Source organism: Hibiscus syriacus, unplaced genomic scaffold (genome assembly GCF_006381635.1).
Source record: "Hibiscus syriacus cultivar Baekdansim isolate YM2019G1 unplaced genomic scaffold, ASM638163v2 tig00110716_pilon, whole genome shotgun sequence".
Classification (NCBI taxonomy): Eukaryota; Viridiplantae; Streptophyta; class Magnoliopsida; order Malvales; family Malvaceae; genus Hibiscus; species Hibiscus syriacus.
Genome location: NW_024062835.1, coordinates 541,824 through 562,905, shown reverse-complemented (window position 1 = coordinate 562,905; position 21,082 = coordinate 541,824). Strand labels below are relative to the sequence as shown.

Here is a 21,082-nt window from a genome sequence, read left to right as displayed (position 1 = left end):
CTTATAAGGAATTGTTTCAGATTTTGTATGATAGACATGTGGTTTTGCCGTATCACGTGACACCAATGCAACCTCTTTTTCCCAAATGGTATGATGCTAGTGCTTAGTGTGAGTACCATGCAGGGAACCCTGGGTATTCCATTGAGAATTGTATAGCTTTTAAGAAGGTTGTCCAAGCTTTGAGAACGAGGAATGTCATCAACTTTGGTGACAGTGAGCAGCCAAATATAGCTCAGAATCCGTTGCCAAGCCATGCAGGAGCAAAAGTTAATATGATTACTGAAGAGAGAGGAAAAAGAATTGTAAGGAATGTTAGTGAGGTGGTATCACCCATGAGTTGGGTGTGGTGCCAGATGGTCAAGGTAGGATTGTTGAAGCCCAGTTTGACGGGTGAACAGTTTAACAGTGGAGAGATATGTCAGTATCATAACAGTGAAGGACACAATATTCAGCAATATCCTGACTTCCTATCTTTGGTACAAGACATGATGGACAGTAAAGAAATTGAGTTCTTTAAAGAGATTGTTGAAGAAGAAGAAGCGGAAGTTTGAGCTTCAGAAGGATCGCCTAAAGGGGTATACAATGCCAGTTGTCCCCTAATTATTACTCCCAAGAATCGAGTTACTAAAAAGGTAGCTCCGAAAGTGGTTATTACACCTCCATCTCCATTCCCATATCGGGATAATAAACAAGTGCCTTGGAGATATGATTGCCAGATGGGAGATGCAACAAAAGAGAATGATGAAGTAGATGAGGTGGGACGCTTTACTAGAAGCGGTAGGTGTTATTCTCTTAATCCACCTAAAGAGTCTAAGAAGAAGGTTGCAGTTGATAAGGGGAAAAATATTGATGTGCAGATAGAAGAAGATAAGCTTGTTATCAATGAACCAGTAACCGAGAGTGAAGCAGTAGAATTTTTGAAGTTTTTGAAGTATAGTGAATACAGTGTTGTGGAACAGTTACACAAGTTGCCTGCCCATATTTCTGTTTTATCATTACTTTTGAGTTCAGAGGCCCATAGGAATGCTCTGTTAAAGGTTTTGAACCAGACTTTTGTTCCGAAAGAGTTGCCCATTGAAAAGTTGGATCGGTTAGTTTCCAATGTACAAGCTGATAATTTTTAATCTTTTTCTAAGGATGAAATCCCTTCTGGGATGATGGGTAGTCAGAAGGCTTTGCACATTACAGTTAAATGTAAAGGGCATGTGTTGTCCCGGTCTTGGTTGATAATGGTTCAGCTTTGAATGTGATGCCCTTAGTGACTCTAAAGAAGCTTCCATTAGATAGTACGCTTATGAGAACCTGCCAAAGTGTGGTTCGAGCTTTCAATGGGACTAAAAGAGAAGTGTTGGGCAAGATTGATGTTCCTCTGAATATTGGTCCAGCAACTTATGAAGTGGAGTTTCTCGTAATGGACATTATGCCAACGTACAATTGTTTGTTGGGAAGGCCTTGGATTCATCAGGCCGGTGCAGTTCCGTCCACATTGCACCAGAGACTGAAATTTGTGATTGATGGAAGGTTGGTATGTATTCATGCTGAAGAGGACATTATTGCTTCTGTTTCTACTACTGCTCCATACATTGAAGTGGATGAGCAAGCAGTCGAGTGTTCTTTTAGATCGTTGGAGTTTGTCAATGCTACATTTGTGGCTAAAGGCAGGAAGATACCAAAGCCTAGACTGTCAAATTGTACCAAAATGGGACTCAAATTGACTCTTGGAAGAGGAGCGAAAGTTGGGAAAGGGTTAGAGAGTCAGTTACAAGGACCAGTGAATCCAATATGCCCTGTTACTAAAAGAGATCGATTTGTTTTGGGGTATCAGCCAACTCCGAGGGATAAGCTGAGGGGAATTAAGAAGGGCCAGGAAATGAGAAAGGCTAGATTGGCTGGTGAAGACCTTAGCTGGGAACCCATGATCTTCCTGCCGTTGAGCAGTATTTTCATATCTGGGGGACATATGTTTCAAGGGAATTCAAGGAACACCGAGGTGATGGTTGAGAATGCCTTGGGAGATTTAGGCATTAATGTTATAACTGATGGTGAGTTTGAGGAAATGAGAGCTATGGGCATTTATCCTGCACCACCGGGCTTCGTGTTGAACAATTGGACTGCGGAAGAACTGCCTGTAGTTTACAAATCTTTTACAGAGTAATGCACTGGAACTTTCTCCCTTTTGTTCATACCCTGGGGCAATAGGTGATTTTATGTAAAGGGTTAAGCTGTTTGTTTTTTCTTGCTTTCAATAAAAGATGCATTATGTTAGTTCCAAATGGCAAACATTCTCCCATGCATTTCATTCATTCATTCTTTGTTGTATATATGTATGTATTTATTTCTTTCTATTTATTTATATGGGAAAAAATCCTCCCATATGTATATATGTATATATATCTTCTCTATCATTATTTTTTCAGGAGCTCAGATATCAATAATATGAATGCCAATGACTCTGACCCGAAGATTGATTTCGAGAAGCCTATATGTCAAGGGGAAATCGAGGATTGTGATGATGATGAGGGATGTGAACTACCTTCTGAATTGCTGAAAATGGTGGAGAATGAAGATAAGTAGATTCTACCTCATAAAGAGTCTACTGAGAGTTTGAATTTGGGGACGGATGAGGATAAGAGAGAAATAAAGATTGGTACCACTCTATCAGTTGGAGGTCAACATGATTTGATAGAATTGCTTCAAGAATACAAAGATGTGTTTGCTTGGTCATACGAAGATATGACGGGTTTAGATACAGAACTGGTTGTTCACAAACTGCCAATAAAGTCTGAATGTAAATCGGTACAACAAAAACTGAGAAGAATGAGACCCGAGATGCTGCTCAAGATTAAAGAGGAAGTGAAAAAACAATTTGATGCCGGGTTTCTTAAAGTGGCTAAATATCCTGAGTGGGTGGCAAATATTGTCCTAGTACCGAAGAAGGATGGAAAAGTTCAAATGTGTGTCGACTACAGGGATCTCAACCGAGCTAGTCCAAAAGATAATTTTCCTTTGCCACATATAGACACGCTAGTGGATAATACTGCTGGAAATTCTTTGTTCTCTTTTATGGATGGTTTCTCTGGCTACAATCAAATTAAGATAAACCCTGAAGATATAGAAAAAACGATGTTCGTTACCATGTGGGGAACGTTTTGTTATAAAGTAATGCCGTTTGGACTGAAGAATGCAGGGGCAACATATCAAAGGGCCATGGTGACGTTATTTCATGACATGATGCATAAAGAGATAGAAGTTTATGTCGATGATATGATTGTCAAAGCCAAGATAGAGGAAGAACATATTAGGAACTTGAGAAAGCTTTTTAAAAGACTAAGAAGATGCCAGTTAAAACTCAACCCAAATAAATGTACTTTTGGGGTGACATCTGGGAAGTTATTGGGATTCGTAGTAAGCCAAAAATGAATTGAAATAGACCTAGATAAAGTAAAGGCTATTCAAGACTTGCCAGCCCCACGAACACAAAAAGAAGTCAGAGGATTTTTGGGGAGATTGAATTACATAGCTCGGTTTATTTCGTAATTGGCTGAAAAGTGTGATCCCATATTCCGCCTTCTTCATAAGAATAACTCAGGGGAATGGAGTGAGGATTGTCAAAGAGCTTTTGGAGCAGTGAAAAGTTATTTGTCAAGCACTCCAATCTTAGCGCCACCCATCTCAGGCAAACCCTTGCTTCTTTATTTGTCAGTTTATGAAAATTCAATGGGGTGTGTGCTGGGGCAACGTGACCAAACTGAGAAGAAAGAAAGGGCTATTTATTATCTCAGCAAGAAGTTCACTGAATGTGAGACAAGATACTCACCCATTGAAAAGTTGTGTTGTGCTTTAGTATGGGCTACCCGAAGGCTTAGACAATATATGTTGTATCATACTACTTGGCTTATATCGAAGCTTGATCCCTTGAAATATCTAATGGGTGTGCCTGCATTATCTGGAAGATTAGCTCGTTGGAAGATCCTATTGTCTGAATTTGACATCCAGTATATAAACCAGACGGCAATTAAAGGAAGTGCTATAACGGAATTCATTACAAGCAGGGCTTCGGAAGAATATGAGTCATTGAGCCAGATAAAGATCTAATGGCCATTTTGGTAGAAGAAGCAGTGACATCCACTAGTAAATATTGGAAGTTGAACTTCGATGGTGCTTCAAATGCCATGGGATATGGAATCGGGGTAATTTTGGTCTCACCAGAGGGAGAGCATTATCCTTTCACCAGTCGGCTTAATTTTGATTGTACAAACAATATGGCCGAGTATGAAGCTTGTGTTCTGGGTCTTAGAGCTGTTGTTGAACGCAAAGTAAAAATGCTTAAAGTGTATGGGGATTCAGCTTTGGTAATTTACCAACTCAGGGGAGAATGGGAGACAAAAGATCCTAAGCTTGTAGAATACCGTAAGTTGGTTATGGAACTTGTTGAAAAATTTGAAGAAGTAACTTTCAATTACCTCCCCAGAGAAAAGAATCAAATGGAAGATGCCTTAGCCACACTGGCAGAAGCGTTTAAGATGAGTGAGCATTCAAATATGATGCCCATTGAAATGAAAGCTTATGAGTATCCAGCCCATTGTTTTAATATTGAAGAAGAAGAAGATGGAAACCCTTGGTATTATGATATCTTGCAATATATAAAGTATCAGAGTTATCCAGAACAAGCCACTGAGAATGATAAGAGAACCATTAGAAGAATGGCATCAGGGTATGTGCTTGATGGTGAGACTCTATACAAGAAAAGTCTGGATCAGGTCTTGTTAAGGTGTGTGGACACGAAAGAAGCCAAATTGATTCTTGAAGAAGTGCATGAGGGAATATGTGGTACCCATGCTAATGGGCATGCTATGGCTAGGCAGATTATGAGATTTGGGTATTATTGGTCAACTATGGAAACAGACTGTATCAATTATGCCCGAAAATGTCACAAATGTCATATTTATGGAGATAGGATACATACTCCTCCTCATCCGTTGCATGTAATGACAACGTCGTGGCCATTCTCAATGTGGGGCATGGATGTTATTGGACAAATTTCGCCCAAAGCTTCAAATGGTCATCGTTTCATTCTGGTAGCCATAGATTATTTCACCAAGTGGGTAGAAGCGGCTTCTTACGCAAATGTTACCCAGTCTACAATATGCAAATTTTTAAAGAAGGAGATCATTTGTAGATATGGTTTACCAGAGAGGATTATCTCCGATAATGCGTTGAATTTAAATAATAAGATGATGGACTCTGTCTGTAAACAGTTCAAAATAAAGCATCATAATTCCACCACTTATCTCCCGAAGATGAATGGGGCAGTAGAGGTGGCCAATAAAAACATTAAAAGGCTCATAGAGAAGATGACTGAGACCTATAAAGATTGGCATGAGAAGTTGCCATTTGCTCTGTTTGCCTATCGAACTTCTGTACGAACATCAACTGGGGCAACTTCGTTTTCTCTGGTATATAGGATGGAAGTTGTCTTACCTATTGAGGTGAAAATTCCCTCACTTCGGATTTTGTCAGAAGTAAAGCTCGATGAGGCAGAATGGGTACAGGCTAGATATGACCAATTGAATCTGATTGAAGAAAAGAGATTGAAAGCTATTTGTCATGGTCAGATGTTCCAAAAACGTATGATACGGGCACATGGTAAGAAAGTTCGCCTTCGAGAATTCCATGAGGGAGATTTGGTGCTTAAAAGGATTTTGCCTATTCAGAAGGATTTCAGAGGAAAATGGATGCCCAATTGGGAAGGACCTTATGTTGTCAAGAAGGCCTTTTCTGGGGGAGCTCTAGTCCTAACTGAAATGGACGGATCAGAATTACCATATCCAGTGAATTCCGACGCTGTTAAGAGATATTTTGCTTGAAGAAGAAATAAAAGAGAAAAAATGAAAAAATGAGAAAAAAGAAAAATGATGGAAAAAAACGAAAAGAAAAAAAAGAAGAAAAAATGGAAAAGGGAAGAAAAAATGAAAAATGAAAAAAAAATGAAAAAAAGAGAAATAAAAGGAGGGTTCAAGATGAAAACCCGAAAAGGGCGTCTTGGAACCAAATGAGGTCTCAAGTTGAAAACCCGCAAAGGGCGACTTGAGTTGAATTTGAAATTCAGAATTCGTGCATGGTGGAGGTTCTAAATCAATTTTGGAAGTGGAAAGAGCTCCTGATATGGATAGTAACAATGACAGTTGGTGATCAGGGATGAGACTAAAGATTAATGAGTCTCGATTGAAATAACCAAGAGAAATTGAATGCACATGAGATTCAATACTGGTTTAGGGCATCCAATGATAGAGATATGGGAGTTTAGAAGAAGCTTCATACTCTTAAGCATCACAATTTTGGAGATCTTTTTGACAGAAGCTACACTCGAGACATTCTAACGGCGTGCCAGTTCAAAAGCATTTGGATTATTGATATTTGAAGACGCCTACTCTTTTGTTCTTTTACTGTTTCCAGTTAAAAGTTTGCCATGAAATTACCTAAAAATTCTCTATATTTATATAAATAAAGAGATGTCTTTCCTTGTTCGTTTCCCTTTTGTAAGCATCTTATTTTGAAAAGTTAAAACATATAGCTTAACTTGAAGTACATGAGATCACTTTGTATTATTGTGCAAAAGGTTTTGGAAAATGCAGGTATTCTGAAGTTGACAATGGTTTAAACATGTAAGCTTGTGTGGCTACGGGAAGCTAAAACCTTGGAATTCATAGAAAATCTCAGCCATGATAAGAAGACCCAAAGAGATTGTCATTGGTCAAGAAGTTGGTCATGGGTACTGGCGGGTTTCAAGAAAGGAAAGAGTCAAAGTTCTGTTAAGCCGAGAGATACGGAATTGAGATTGTTAACTGGGGTAAATTGGTCAAATGTTCTGTACCCAAGATGAAACCGAGTTCTATCGAGATCAAAAGGAGATAGAGTTCCTTCGAAGAAGAAAACACATTGAATTGCATAATTGCATACATTTTAGGCATGATTAGGATCATAACATTCATAGTTGCATGATGACTTAAGCAGTTACAGGTTTCCCAGGGATAGTTGAAGATATTGAAGCATCGAGATGAACATAACTGGTTTTAAGATTTTGAAAAGAAAGATGTTTATACGAAAACTGAGCCAAAGCAGATTCACGTATCCAATGGTTTCCAGACAAGTTTTCGCGATGGAGATGGATTTTCAGAAATTTTATCAAATTCTAAATTTTTGAGTATAATATTTTCAAACATACATTAATAATTGGTAATGTTTGATTTTCAGGTTGGACCTTTGAAACAATTCAAACTGAAGCCTTCATGGAAGAGTAGTGAAGCCAATCATCTATAAGCCTTCACGGAAGAGTAGTGAAGCAAACTCGTTTGTTGAAGATTGAGTCATATACTCTCTGAAGGAATAAGGAGCGGACAAGTTCGTTGAAGATTGTTCGAGTTCTATACTCTCTGAAGCAATAGAGAGCGGACCTGTTTCATGAAGATTGTTCGAGTTCTATACTCTCTGAAGGAATAGAGAGCGGACACGTTTGTTGAAGATTGTTCGAGTTCTATACTCTCTGAAGGAATAGAGAGCGGACTCGTTTTATGAAGATTGCTCGAGTTCTATACTCTCTGAAGGAATAGGGAGCGTACACGTTTGTTAAAGATTGAGTCCTATACTCTCTGAAAGAATAGGGAGCGGACCTGTTTATTGAAGATTTCTGAGTTCTATACTCTCTGAAGGAATAGAGAGCGGACCCGTTTTTTTGAAGATTGTTCAAGTCTTATACTCTCTGAATGAATAGAGAGCAGACACATTTTATGAAGATTGTTCGAGTCTTATACTTCCTGAAGGAATAGGGAGCAGGCTCGTCATTTGAAGATTTTTCAAGTCTTATTTATCCTGGCATAACATTCTCATGACCAGACAAATTCGATCATCTTTTGATCTTTGCCCTATTCTTGTTACACGACAATGAGCAAAGAGGGGCAGCTATAGATGCTTAATTTGTTTGGGGCCTATATCATTTTCAAATGAAAGCAGTTCTGGGGAGTTAAAAACCAGAAAAAAAAAACGTGGGGGGAGGACACGATCAGATAACAGAAAAAAGGAGACAAAGAAGGGGCAGAAGGGAATTTAACCGAGTGGTCATGGGGAGAGCAAAAACAGAAAACACAAGGAGGAATTTTCAAAAAAAAAAGAGATCAACCATTATCAAATGAGAGCATTGTAAACAGGGGTTGGGATTATTGTAAAAGGAGTTTTTCCTTTCATGAATGAATAAAAAAAAGAAAGCATTGAAGAATAATTCCATTTGAAATTCTTTCTCAACACAAACCTCACAGATCAACAAAATAGAGTAAACTTAACAATCAAACAGAAACAAACAGTAAAAATCATCCTCAGTCATCGACATCACAATTGAAGAGGGAGGAATTCGATCGTTACTACCTGAGTTCGAGGCCTCTATTGCGTGAGATTTGTCGGCGGTTTCGTTTGGCTTTAAGGGAGCATCCAACCACCTAAAGGTAATACTTTTAATGTTCATCCGAGGGTTTTGTTAGGTGTCAAGGGTTGTATCTTCGGGGCTAGGTTGGGATATAGGGCTAGATGGTGTCCTGTTGGCTATTTAGGTAAATCTTACATGGATTTAGACCCTCGTCGGAGCATCTAGGTGGTGGTCGTTCGTTTTGGTTGAGGGCTAGAGAAGGAGAAGACATGGTGGCTTGGGTTCTTCAAGGTGGTCGCGTAGTTTGTTTTGAGTTGGGGTTCTTCAAGGAGAAGAGAGATATGCGGCTGGTAGAGATGAAGTAAGCTAGGTTTAGTTTTCACATGAAATTACATATATATTAGCGAATTAAAATGGTGTCGTTTAGGGGATTTAGGGTTTCCTATTTCTGTGTGGTTTATTCTTAATATGGGCCATCTAGATTTTCAATTTCATGTAGTTTCGTCCTTAAATCGATGTTTTCATATTTCTAATTTTGTCTCTGTATTTTACTCGTATTTAATTTCAGTCCTAAATGGTAATGTATTTAGTTTCTGCTTGTTTATACATTTGACTTGTACTTTTACGCACGTTATATTTTAGTCCTCAGGCTGTTTTCTTTTGGGTTTCTGTTCGTGTCCTCTAGGTTTATGTATTTCCTTTTTTCGTCCTAGATTAGGTTGTCTTTGATTCTATTTTGTTTTTACATTTAAGCTGTAATTTTGTGAATTTGTATTTTAGTCCTGGAGCAAAGTTATTTTGGGTTGTGTATGAATTTCCGTATTTAACCTTTAGTTTTATTCTTGTGTATTTTAGTCTTTGAGCATGACTTGTTGTTGTTTTATAATTTCATTTTTTATTACTCGTTTTTATATATAGGTTCGTTCTGGCCTTAGATGTTCATAGTTTCCTTTTTTAATAGTAATGCCTATATTTTTTAAAATAGTTGATTTTAGGCCATAATATTTTGCTTCATTTCATGTTAGTAACCTCTAATTTTTGTTATGTTTATTTTAGCCATTACATTGCTTTCTTTAGTTTGTATGTGATTTATCTTGGTTGTATTTTGGTGTGTTAAGCACGATTGTGGCATGTTATTAAATTAATTGGTCTAGGAAGTGTTTATGTAAGCATGTTTGATCATACACATATAGTTAGATGCCATTAATTTTTACATGACATACATTTTTTGCATAATTTGTATGATAGTCTCATTTGCATAACTCGACATATTACATAATTGGATTAAGGGTAATATGCTTTTAATTTAAAATTGTTTTAAGTGGGCTGTCATAACTGATTTGAAGTCCGCTTTTAATGATTTTAAATTAAAAGTGTATCCCGAAAGTGAAACAAAAAAAATTGATTCGTCACCTAAAATTTGGGAACGAGAGGAAAAGAAATGTTCGTTTATTTAAATATATCGAGAAAAGGTTGTTATATCTTTAAGATCTGGTCTCGATATTTGTAAATAATCGAACATTCTTTATCTTTCTAAAACGACTTGGTAATTTAATTTGTTTGAGTGCTTTTGAATGTTTTTAAATTTACATCATTGTTTTATGGGATCAAAAATTAAATTAAGTTCGAATTTGTAAAGTTCATTGCAAAGACGTTAATTAATCGACTAGGTACCGATTTAGGGCGTTGTGGGGGCGCTAATCCTTCCCCACACGTAACCGACTCCCGAACTCGGATTTTGGTAACGCATACCTCAATTTGTTGTTTTAATTAAAATTAATTTTTATTTAAAATGATAAAGCGTTTTTGGGTGCCCAATCACACCCTAATCAAAGATTGGTGGCGACTCTTCGAACCGTATTTTTCGATCGTAAAAGAAATCCAAAAATTTTCGAAACGAGAGGTCTTTTAAATCGCATTTGTTTTTAAATTAAAAAGAGATAATTAAGAATTAATGTGGTTTTTAAAATCTCACATTTTTTCACCTTTTGAGGGAAAAATCGTTTCGACAGCTTCAACCCGAAAGGAATTAGGAAAACCTAACTGTCTAACCACATTTTCATCCTTACAACCACTAACTCTAGTTTCCATTAAAGACACAATTTTGGGACGATTCTCAACCATAAACTTCTTGAAATGACGCCAAAAAGAAGGGCTTGTCGCGCCTTGACTATTCCAAAACATAAAACTTAACATGGAAAACCAAAAGAGGGATTAAGATTGGCTAACCTCAGCATCAACGAATGATTGCCAACACTATCTTCCACCATCTTATTCAGATTTGCATCCACATTCTCTTTGGCTCCACCAGGATGATTAAAATCCCAATTTCTTAAAATGATACCATTAATCATGTTAGTAGCTGATTGTACCTATTCCGTGAGAAAAGGTTTTCCTGGGGTTTTATGGCTAAAAGATTTTTTGACTTGCAACCCTTTAGCATTGGCCTCCTTAGTACCTCTTGATACATTGTTTTTGCTGGAATCCCCACGAAATCTACTTCCATCTCTGCTTCCTTGTCTACTTTCATCAATTGTGACAGCTACATGGCTCTCTCCTTGTAAATTTGGCACATTTACGGTAACGTGGGGCTCTTTGCCATTTATCATTTGCTCAACTTGAAGCATATTCTCCTTTAAAGTAATATGGCCAGTAAACCTTCTTTGACTTTGGCAAGTCAACATGGTGCGAAACTTGCATAGGTATTCTCGAGGTACCTATTCCTCCACTTGTATCATGCTCAGTACTAACCACCACGTCATTGACAACAATTTTTCCTTTAGACTTATTCCCTGACGCCTTAGAAGGTGGTAAGCTAGCTTCACTTGTAATGTTCGGGATCACATTCTCCGCATCAACGTCCTCATCAGCAGAAGCTAAAGCATCAAACATTTTTGTAGCATGCGTAGTCTTACCACCGGTTGGCACCACGTCAGAACCTGCTACCTTCTTTGCTCTTCTTTTTCGGGGAGCCGTAATCATCCATGATCCATAAAGCTCAGCTTCTTTATCAGATGAGCCACCAGTTGTAGGAGAAAGGTTAGGTTGATCCACATGAAATTCCTTAGAACCATTCGAACGAGTATCGCACGAATCCTGAGTGTGCCCATAAACCCCACATTTATAGTAGATGTTCTACAATCTCTCATACTCCAAATGTTGCACAAAACCGTCAATACCAATTCACGATAATAATGGTTTATTTAGATTCACCGCCACCGTTAACCTAGCAAACTTACCTCTTCCACCAGCATTAGTGTTGTAATCTACCTTGATCACCCTTCCAATCTCCCCAATAATCAAACGAAATAAAGATTTTGTGTAATAGCGGTACGGGAGTCTTGGGAGTCTAATTCAAAACATTACATGCGAAGAGTAGTTATCTGAGGTACTAAAATTTCAACTCCAAGATTGAACCGTCAAATAACTTCCATAAACAACCTAAGGACTCTCTGTGAGGATCTTCACATAATCACTATCAAGTTCCAGTCTGACCAGGTAATATCCATTATCAAGATCAACCAATTGGAATTTGCCTTGAGACTGCCAAAGAGCATTGATTTGATTCCAAAAAACTTTATATCCAATGGTCTTCCTAAGAGTCGAACAATCACAATTTTCCTCATATTATCATCTATCGAATCATGGACACGTTTTGAGAATTGAAGAATTGGGTAAGGGCCACTCCTATCAACAATCACGTCTCTTTCCTTCAGGACAACATCATCATCTCCAAAATCAAATTTCTCAGTTCGTTCACGTGTCACACCAACAAGAGTAGCCACATACGACTTCGCAGGGGACACAATCAATGGCACAGGGGTTCCATCACTAGTAGGAGATGCTTCATCATTAAATATACTACCAACCACCTCTACCGCTACCTCATCCATTGATATATCCTGATCGTATTCCAAGACTACATCCTTAGTAGTCAAATGAGTTGTGTCTTCACAGTGGTCAGTCTCGTTCCTAGCTTTCTTCACTTGTTGTTGGTTCTCCAAAGGAACTGGGGATCCTGGGACTCTAGAGTTGCTGACAGATTAACAGTAGCCACCTCCGGAGCCGGTGTCACTGACTCAATCATACACAATCTCAAGACTTTCGCAAACTTTCGTGCTCACTTGGATTCTGGTTAGTTCCTTGAAACAAACATTATTTAACTTATAATTATTTTTGAATTTAATGAATGTGTTATGAGAGAATAAAACAGAAGATAATGAGATAGACGCCCTAACTCTCCATTTCCTCTATTTTCCTTTCCTTCCACTCTAAGCCTCATTCACAATTTTCTTTTTGTTTGACTCATTTTTTTTTCTTTCAATCCAAACAGTATTGAAACATGAGTTCTTCATCAAGCATCCTATATCCTTGGATGTCCTATGAAGCTTTCAAAGATTGTTCTAAAGGTATATGTAGCATGTATTGTACGCGATGGTGTTATTTTATTTTTCCACCGCCTCCTCATTTCCCCATCGAAAATGATTTCTTATATGATTTCTCACCTCTAATTATAGCCTTAATCGAGATCATGGTAAGCACATTCATCTTGATAAGTTACTACACGATCATCTCCAAGTATTGTAGAAGATATAGGTAAAGTCATACGAACTTATCTTTCAATGAAAATAGAGAAGTAAGGAAAATAGCCGGTGAAGAAGATATTCTACTTTATTCTCTCATATCACATTCATTAAATTAAAAACTAATTATAAGTTAAATAATGTTTGTGATATGAGAGAATAAAGTATAAGATAATGAGATGAACACTCCAACTTCCCATTTCCTCCACTTTATTTGCCTTCTTCTCAAAGCTCTCTTCACTATTTTCTTTCCTTTGACTCATTTTCTTTATTTGCAATCCAAGCAATATTGAAACACGAGTTCTTTATCAAGAACCTTGAATTCTTAGACGTTCTATGTAACTTTTAAAGATTGTTCTAAAGGTATCTGTAGCATATATTGCCCATAATGGTATTATTTTATTTTATTCGCTACCTCCTCCTTTCCCCATCAAAGACAATTCCTCCTCCGATTTCTCACCTCTAATTATAGCCTTAATCAGGATCTTGGCAAGCATATTCATCTTGGTAAGTTACTACACGATCATCTCCAAGTATTGTAGAAGGCATAGGTAGAGTCATATGGGATTAGATTCCAATGAAAACAAAAATGTAGAAAAAACGGGTGATGAAGAAGATGTTAGAGACATGGAAGTGTTAGAAATCGAACAAGAAGAGGATCGAATCCAACCATTGATAAATTCGGTTTCAATGAGTTATTTCTTGTTTTCGATGCGAATGTCAATGAAAAAGATGAGATATGTATAACCAATTGGAAGCTCTAGCTTGATTCAAAATTGATGGAGATAGAATTAAGAGGGGAAAAACTTTGATAATTTAGGGTTTGGGAAACAATTGGAGTATCCCGTTTAAAATTTTACTCATGATATACTGAAATGTGTTAACTTTTCCATTAAATTCAAAAATAATTATAAGTTAAATAATGTTTTGTTTCAAAGCATAAATAAAACAAATAGCTTAATCTGGTGGTTAGAGTCATTTCATTTCAAACATGTGCAACCTAGGTAACAAAATTTTAATACTTTGTTTACACTAGTACCAATCAGATAGACAATTGTCACTTTTTGGTTGATTATAAATAATTTAATATACAAATTATTTATAATAATTTGTATTTTTTTTTTTGAAAAATCTGAATTGACAGACTACCACATCATCACCTAGGGATGGACACCGGCAGGGCATGCCATTTTTTGGCTACTCGACCCCGATCCTGACCTGAAAATATATTGCATATACCTAACCCCGCTCGTCCGATGGATTCTAGCTTTTCTCCTGCCCCGAATTTGTTCCGATTTTTAGATTAAAACCCTGACCTCGACCGACCCGAATATATTAATATTTTAAAAATAATTAAAATAATATATTTATAATCATTTATTATATTTTAAAATGTTAAAATAATATATTTTATAATAATTTTTATATTTTTATAATTAAAGAGCATATTTTAATAATATAAAAATTAAATTCTTAAATATATTATATATATAAAAGGATAAATTAATAATTTATATCGGGTTGGCTCGGTAATTTTTCACCTTAAATCCGACCTCATCCTGTCATGAAGTTATATACTATATAAACCACCTCACCTCGAACCCTAAATATTTTTTAAATTAACCCTATAGAGTAAAATAGGTTCGTGACCCATTAAATTCGAGAATTTTGACAATTCCTAGCATCACATGCTCTCATATAGACATGTCACATCAGTATTTCTTTCCACCTCTGTTGGTTGAGTCAACTCCAAACATTAATATCAATCGACTAACGATTTTCATCTAATGAAAGATCTTTTAACACAAAATAAAATTTTGAGTAATGTCGAATGTATTCAAAAAGAAAAAAAAGTAAGATTAAAATAACACTATTATCAAATATTAGGGAAACTTTTTAACAGTATGCAAACTAAAATTAAAATTCAATGTATTTACCCTTGGACAAAAAGAAAATCTGCCAATTAGAAAACAGTTGTGGTGGCATAAGAATAAGATAAATACATCATGAGGCGATATTTTATTCGCCGAAGACGAAATTCAAATTTTGATTATGAAAGAATAGCGCTCCTTTCTCCAACGGCCAGACGCTAAGCTTGAAGCTGGGTTGAGAGAGAGCCAAGAAAACCTCAGGTATAATATTGGGGATTTTAATCTTTTTTTTTCTTTGGAAATTAATTGATCGATCGATTATTAACTAGAATATTTGTCTTCATTTTTCTTCTGATACAACATTGATTCGGCTTTCAATTCACTTCGCATAAAAAGGAAAAATGAAGAAGCCAAATCGTCGTTCAAAGCAAAAGAGCGCTTCCGCCGATTCTTCTACTTCGCCTTTGATCTTACCAGTTGATAAGGAAAACCCGGATACAAGGATCCGAGATCTGGAGCTAGAAAACGAAGCTCTTCAGGTGATTCCACGATTTGATTTTCGTTTTGTTGTTCTAGTTCGTTTTTGTAAGGTAAATCTGGATTTTTTAGTGAGTATATTTGGTTTCTGATAAAATGCAGGAGTGTAATAGATCCTATTGCAGTTGATAAACAAATATGTTGTCCTCTTTAAATTTAATATTTTATTAATCTAGTGGAATCTGTTTGGTTGCTGAAAAAAATGTGGTGTAATAATTTAGGGCATTGAGTTCAGGAATTTGTAAGAATCTGAATGACTGAGATTCTATTGAATGCAGCAAAGGAGTGATTGAATTGTGCTTGTATCATCTAGATTATTGATTTATAGTGATTGAGGAAGAAAATAAAAATATCACGGACTGCATCAAATATAGAATTCAGTTTTATGTCTTCTGCTTTCAATAAGTGTGTTTCTGGAATGGCAGAGGGTGATTGAGGAGCTAAGAAGCAAACTGATTGATGTTACACCAAACTCCTGTGTTGGTGTTCAAAAACTGGATCAATGGTATCCTCGAAATTCAGGGACCTCTCCAAAGGTATTTGATTCACATTATTGTTAAATAGTAGATTCTATTAAGGTTCAATTGTAAACTATATTAAGCATTCTCAGGTTGTTGAGTTGAAAAAACTAGGCATACAGTCTCAACTCTCAGCCAAAAAGCCTAAATCAGATGAACTGTCAGTTCAGTTTCAGGATGAGATTCAAAGATTAAAGGTGCAAAAGGTGAGTATTTTCTCTAGATGAACATCTATGTACAACTATGATATTCATTTTGTTGCTTTTATTATTGGTGGAAGTTTTCTTTTATTTTAGGTTCAGCTTCAGTGCAAGATGAAGCTTGACTCGATGCAGTTCAGGTTGTGTAAGGCTTCACAGGAGAAGGAAATTCTTCAGGTACGTACATTATCGCATTGAAGGCATGCCCATGATCTAGTCATCATTATAAGTTCTAGGAAATTATATGTTTAGGTGTTACATTTTATTATTCTATGAGATTTTTTGTTGTATTCTGAATGCTAAATAGATTTTGGTTTCACTCTTACAGTGCGAGATGGTTAAATGATCAACCATACATACATTTTCTACATGAGACATACAATAAAAAGGAAGCAAAGCTCTTAACTTGCCTATGCTGATAATTACATTGTCTGTATGAAAGCTGAATATTAAGCATATGACACTATCGAAATTGTTTATTGTTGCTCATAGTTATCCTTTCAAATCATCAGTTAAAATATAGGCTGTTCATTTCAAGAGGACACATTATGATAGCAATTTCGAGTTGCTAAGGCCTCATCATATGTTAATTATCCATTTTCCTTTTAACAGCTTAAGAAAGAGCAAAGAAGGAACATGTACGAGAAGCATGTTCTCTCAACTCGCTTTCAGAGGCAAAAGCATGTATATCATTCTTCTTCTTCATTTACTGTGTTTTATTTTTATGTTGATTTCCATTTGATAAATATATTTTGAAGCTATTCTTTTTCTTTCATTTTTGCCCCTATCTCAGGTGTTGCAGCGGAAAACAGAAGAAGCTTTTGCGGCTGTAAAACGTCTAAAACAGCTAACTGAATCCAGGAAGACTTTGTCTCACAAAATAGCTGGTTAGAAAATAAGAAGTCCTCATTTTTTCAATTAAAATGATTATGATTTATTGACTTTTCTTTCTCTTAAACCTTAAGTAGGTGCTAGAATTGGCATCAAAACTGGAACTCAGGTATGCATGATTAATCTTCAAAGAAATGCTTTCTTTTTAATATTACTTGTCGTGTACCAATTGCAATTGGAATTGAAAAGAGATTTGTACATGTACCATGAGGGGTTAAATGGATCATCCTGATGTCGTGCATACTTCTATTTTTTTAATTGAATGGTAGGGACAGTTTTCTACAATTTTATACCGTGTGTGAAAGTTGCTTTTGGTGTTTTCGCTTTTTCTTTTTACTCTTTATTTTTTTCTTTCTTCGTTTTTATCTTGTGTCTATGGAGCCTGGAGGGCAGGAGCAGTTGTTTGATGATTGTAATGGTAGTGTTCCTGAAATGGCACTGGTGCAGGGTATGGAGAATGATTTTGAAGTCAAAATGAAGCTTGACGAAGTAACTTCAAAATACGAACATCGAATTGAAAAGTAAGTTCCGGAAATTGTTTTAACAATAACTCCCCTATAGTCCTTGGTTTGAATCATCTCATATTTTACCTTACTATATATATTTTTTATTCCCTTTTTGTTTTGGCTGTTTTTGATACATTATACTGTACTTTCTTGAGGTCTAGTTTCTTTAAGGGATTTGAGAGTGCGGGTTGATGCTCCAAATTTTTATTGCTGGCATGAATTGCTTATACCTAAAATTGATTTAAGTGGCACATTATTTGCTAGGATGGTTGATGAGATAAAGAAACTCAAGCTAGAACTGGAGATGCTAAGGGAAGAAAATTCCAGGTGGGATCGAGCTCTTTTTCTCAGTCACCGCAAAGGTTGCTTTGTGCTTTCATTACTACTGCTACAAGTATTAAATCTGTTGTTTCCTGCTCTTTCAAGCTACAGGACAGGGGATAATGAAGCTGCCATAAATGATTTAGAGTTGATAGATATAAGAGAAGAAGTTGCTAAACTAAGTTGTATGATTAGCAAGATGAATTTGTCGAAGACACAACTTGTTCCAGCAGATAGGTCACAGGTTAGAGCAGTTTCCTTTAGCATACCGCTTTTAATTACGAATAGAAAATACTCACATGGATTCAGATTTCAGTTGAACTTGCAAGGGGAAGTAGGAAAAAAGCAAATGACATCTTAAACCTCTGTAGATCAAGATTGAAAATGAAACAAGATTCTCTAACTTTGTAATATCTAACTGTTCGGATTTAACGTTTGTTAATCAGGCTGACTTGGTTCAGACCTCTATTTCCATTGGAAGCAATATTCATACATCAGGCACGGACGCATCTGAATTGGAACAGTCTGAAGGACTTGCTTCCATGATAAAGAAAACTTCAGGAGTGTGCTGCTCCTGTTCTAAAAAGTCTTTGTGTAAGACCCTCAAATGCGGTTGCCGGGCAGCAGGGAGCAGCTGTGGGGTGTCTTGTGGCTGTGCATCGGGCAAGTGCACAAATAAAGAGAAGTTCCTCTCGAATTGGATGACATGCCGCAACCAGAGATGCCGAAAGACATTACACCGGACTCTATTGAAGAACAGAAGGGCACAGTTGACGAGGCTATCGTGATTCAAGATAAAACTGTTGAAAACCTTCCAGAGATGAATGAAGATTGTGAACCTAGAAAGCAGCCATTACGTGAGATTGGGAACACAATGGTATGCTTTCCTGGTCAGCCCTTTTTTATGCATTGAGCCTGTTTCATGTTCACATTTAGCTATTAGGTACATTAAAGATCATTTGAGTGTCCCATTCCCTAAGCATTCAAGTAAACATAAACAGAACAAAATTCTCTTCTGGGTTGCTAATGGAACGTTCAAACTCTTACAGATCAAACCAATTGCTGCGAAACTTGGCCCTGGAAAGAAAAGGAAAAAAACAGTCATTCAGCCTGATACTATTGATCCACCATTATCTCTGCTGGAAAATACTAGAGGAACAAGAAGAACTAGAAAAAATTCAGGTCAGTCCCATAAAAATTCAGCCTGATACTATTGCTCAAAAGTACTGTAGCCAAGCAAACAACAGTAATTGGCTAAGAGATTTATTCCTTTGCCTTCAATGATCAAATGAGATTTTGAGAGTTTCTTTTTCTGTATCAAAACTAGTATACAAATTCTGCATAATGAATTTGCTCATAGATTGCCAATAAACTTGAAACACTGGATTAATCATCTGCTGGTAGATCAATAGTTTGTTCGCTTACATTTTAAGATATTCTTATATGCAAATTAAAAAGGGATTATAAACAATGTGTTATTAAATCAAGAGAATCAAGCCGAAATACAGAACGTGTACGACATATTGAGTAAACAAAAAAGGTGATTATTACCCATTGAGTTTTCCAAGCTTAGATAATTTTGTTATCTTCAAATATATAAACGTTTACAAAATTTCTTTAACAATGTTCCATTTTCTTAGGTTTTCACTTAAAAATATGGGTAAAGTACACAAATGGTCCCTCATCTATGGTGTATTGTTTTGTTGAGTCTCTTAACTATTAAAAATAACAAAATGGTTTATTGACTATAGGATGTTGATTTGTTGAGTCCTTCGACTACTAATAGTTACAAAATGGTCATCCCACTATTTATATGTTTTAAACTCGTCATTTTTCGTTAAAAATTTGGTGGTTGTTTGAGATGGATGTTAACATGTTGACTGAGATATGAAAAAAAATCTAATCTCATAATTGTTTTAGTTGTATTTTTTGGATTGAACTCAATTTACATTATGTCATCAAGCTAATGTTTGAAACTAGGGTTGTAAATGAGACGAGATAGATCATGAGTTACTCGATATAGACTCAGTCAAAGCTCGATCAACACTCGAATCGAATGAACTCGACTCGAATTCTTAATGAGCTACTTAACACTCGACTCGAAAAGCTCGCGAGCTACTCGAAAAAATGTTATATTATAATTTTAGATTTTTAAAATTACATTATTAAAAATACATCAAAAATACATTATTGATAATTATAAATTTAAAAAAAATATTTTTAAATGTAATATAAGATTTTTGTAGGTTCAAATTTGAGTTTGAGTTTGAGTTTGAGTTCGAGCTTGAATCGAGCTCGAGTCTAGAGCTTCAATTGAGCTCTTGAAATTTTTTGAGTTCGAGCCTTTTCGATTTTGAGTCGAGTTTTAATATTATATTTCGAGCTGAGCTTGATAATTTTTAGCTCGCGAGTTTTTGAGTTGAGACGAGCCTAATTTTAAACTTTTCGAGTTCGAGTCGAGCTCAGCAATACTCGAGCTCGACTCGTCTCGTTTACAACCCTACTTGATACATTATGTTGGCGACTCGGTGCTTGAAAGCAACGACGGTACCAATAGGCATCATTAAAATATGATTTGATCATATCTCAATCAACATGTTAATATCCAGCTCAAGCGGATGTTAATTTCTTAACGGAAAATGATAACTTTAGAATATATGAATAGTCGAGTGACCATTTTACAACTTTTAATAGTCAACAAAATATTGTTTAATAATTAGAAGACCATTTTATAACTTTTAATAGTTAGAAAACTCAACAAAGTAACACCCTATAATCAAGGGACCATTTGTGTACTTTATCCCTAAAATATATTCTTTCGCTTAATCCTTATATTAAGATCTTGAGAATCTTAATATATCAGGTACGGTTGTTCGAAAACAGATAGACTGGAAATCGGAAACACTGCGGTTGAACCGTAAATCAGAAAAATCAGTTGCATTGCTCTTAAGAAAAGGGGGAAATTAATAATAGTGATTAAAATTTTTCAGTCCATATCTCTCATAGACCTTGAATTTGATACCTATGAAAAGAAAAAAATTTGTTAGACCAATTGGACCGATTTTCTACTTTTTGAATTTTTTTTGTAAAATTTTCTTTTTTAAAAAAATACTAAATTAATCAAATAGAGAATCAATGGTTTGATTGATCCAACTATTGGTATTCAAAAAACTTTGATTTCATGCTCAAGTCTTAGATTTGATTTTCATCATGTATGTCTTATTTATCTAAATTTTTAA

General features: G+C 36.0%; 1 protein-coding gene across 5 annotated transcripts; it reads left to right on the top strand.

Annotated features, from left to right (window-relative positions):
* Positions 1–15,034: 15,034 nt before the first annotated feature.
* Positions 15,035–18,926, top strand: LOC120138928 (kinesin-like protein KIN-4C). Of its 5 annotated transcripts, none has more exons than XM_039154303.1 (13): positions 15,035–15,131; positions 15,267–15,409; positions 15,833–15,943; positions 16,018–16,131; positions 16,222–16,302; positions 16,738–16,809; positions 16,919–17,012; positions 17,091–17,125; positions 17,464–17,537; positions 17,787–17,849; positions 17,949–18,087; positions 18,290–18,720; positions 18,893–18,926. In XM_039154303.1, the coding sequence occupies exons 2-12, from the start codon at positions 15,272–15,274 to the stop codon at positions 18,629–18,631; spliced, it is 1,263 nt and encodes a 420-aa protein (XP_039010234.1). In that variant the 5' UTR covers positions 15,035–15,131; positions 15,267–15,271; the 3' UTR covers positions 18,632–18,720; positions 18,893–18,926. The 5 variants fall into 5 exon arrangements, with proteins under 5 accessions (XP_039010234.1, XP_039010238.1, XP_039010235.1 ...); XM_039154307.1 differs by lacking the exon at positions 15,035–15,131 and having other exon boundaries at positions 15,222–15,409; positions 18,290–18,584; positions 18,618–18,720; XM_039154304.1 differs by lacking the exon at positions 15,035–15,131 and having other exon boundaries at positions 15,222–15,409; positions 17,094–17,125.
* The last annotated feature ends 2,156 nt before the right edge of the window (positions 18,927–21,082 follow it).

Coding starts and splice junctions, on each gene's coding strand:
- LOC120138928 (XM_039154303.1), top strand. CDS start 15,272: ATGAAGAAGCCAAATCGTCGTTCAAAGCAAAAGAGCGCTTCCGCCGAT. Junction 15,944..16,017: donor ATTCAGGGACCTCTCCAAAG/GTATTTGATTCA, acceptor AAGCATTCTCAG/GTTGTTGAGTTGAAAAAACT. Junction 18,088..18,289: donor TTCCAGCAGATAGGTCACAG/GTTAGAGCAGTT, acceptor TTTGTTAATCAG/GCTGACTTGGTTCAGACCTC.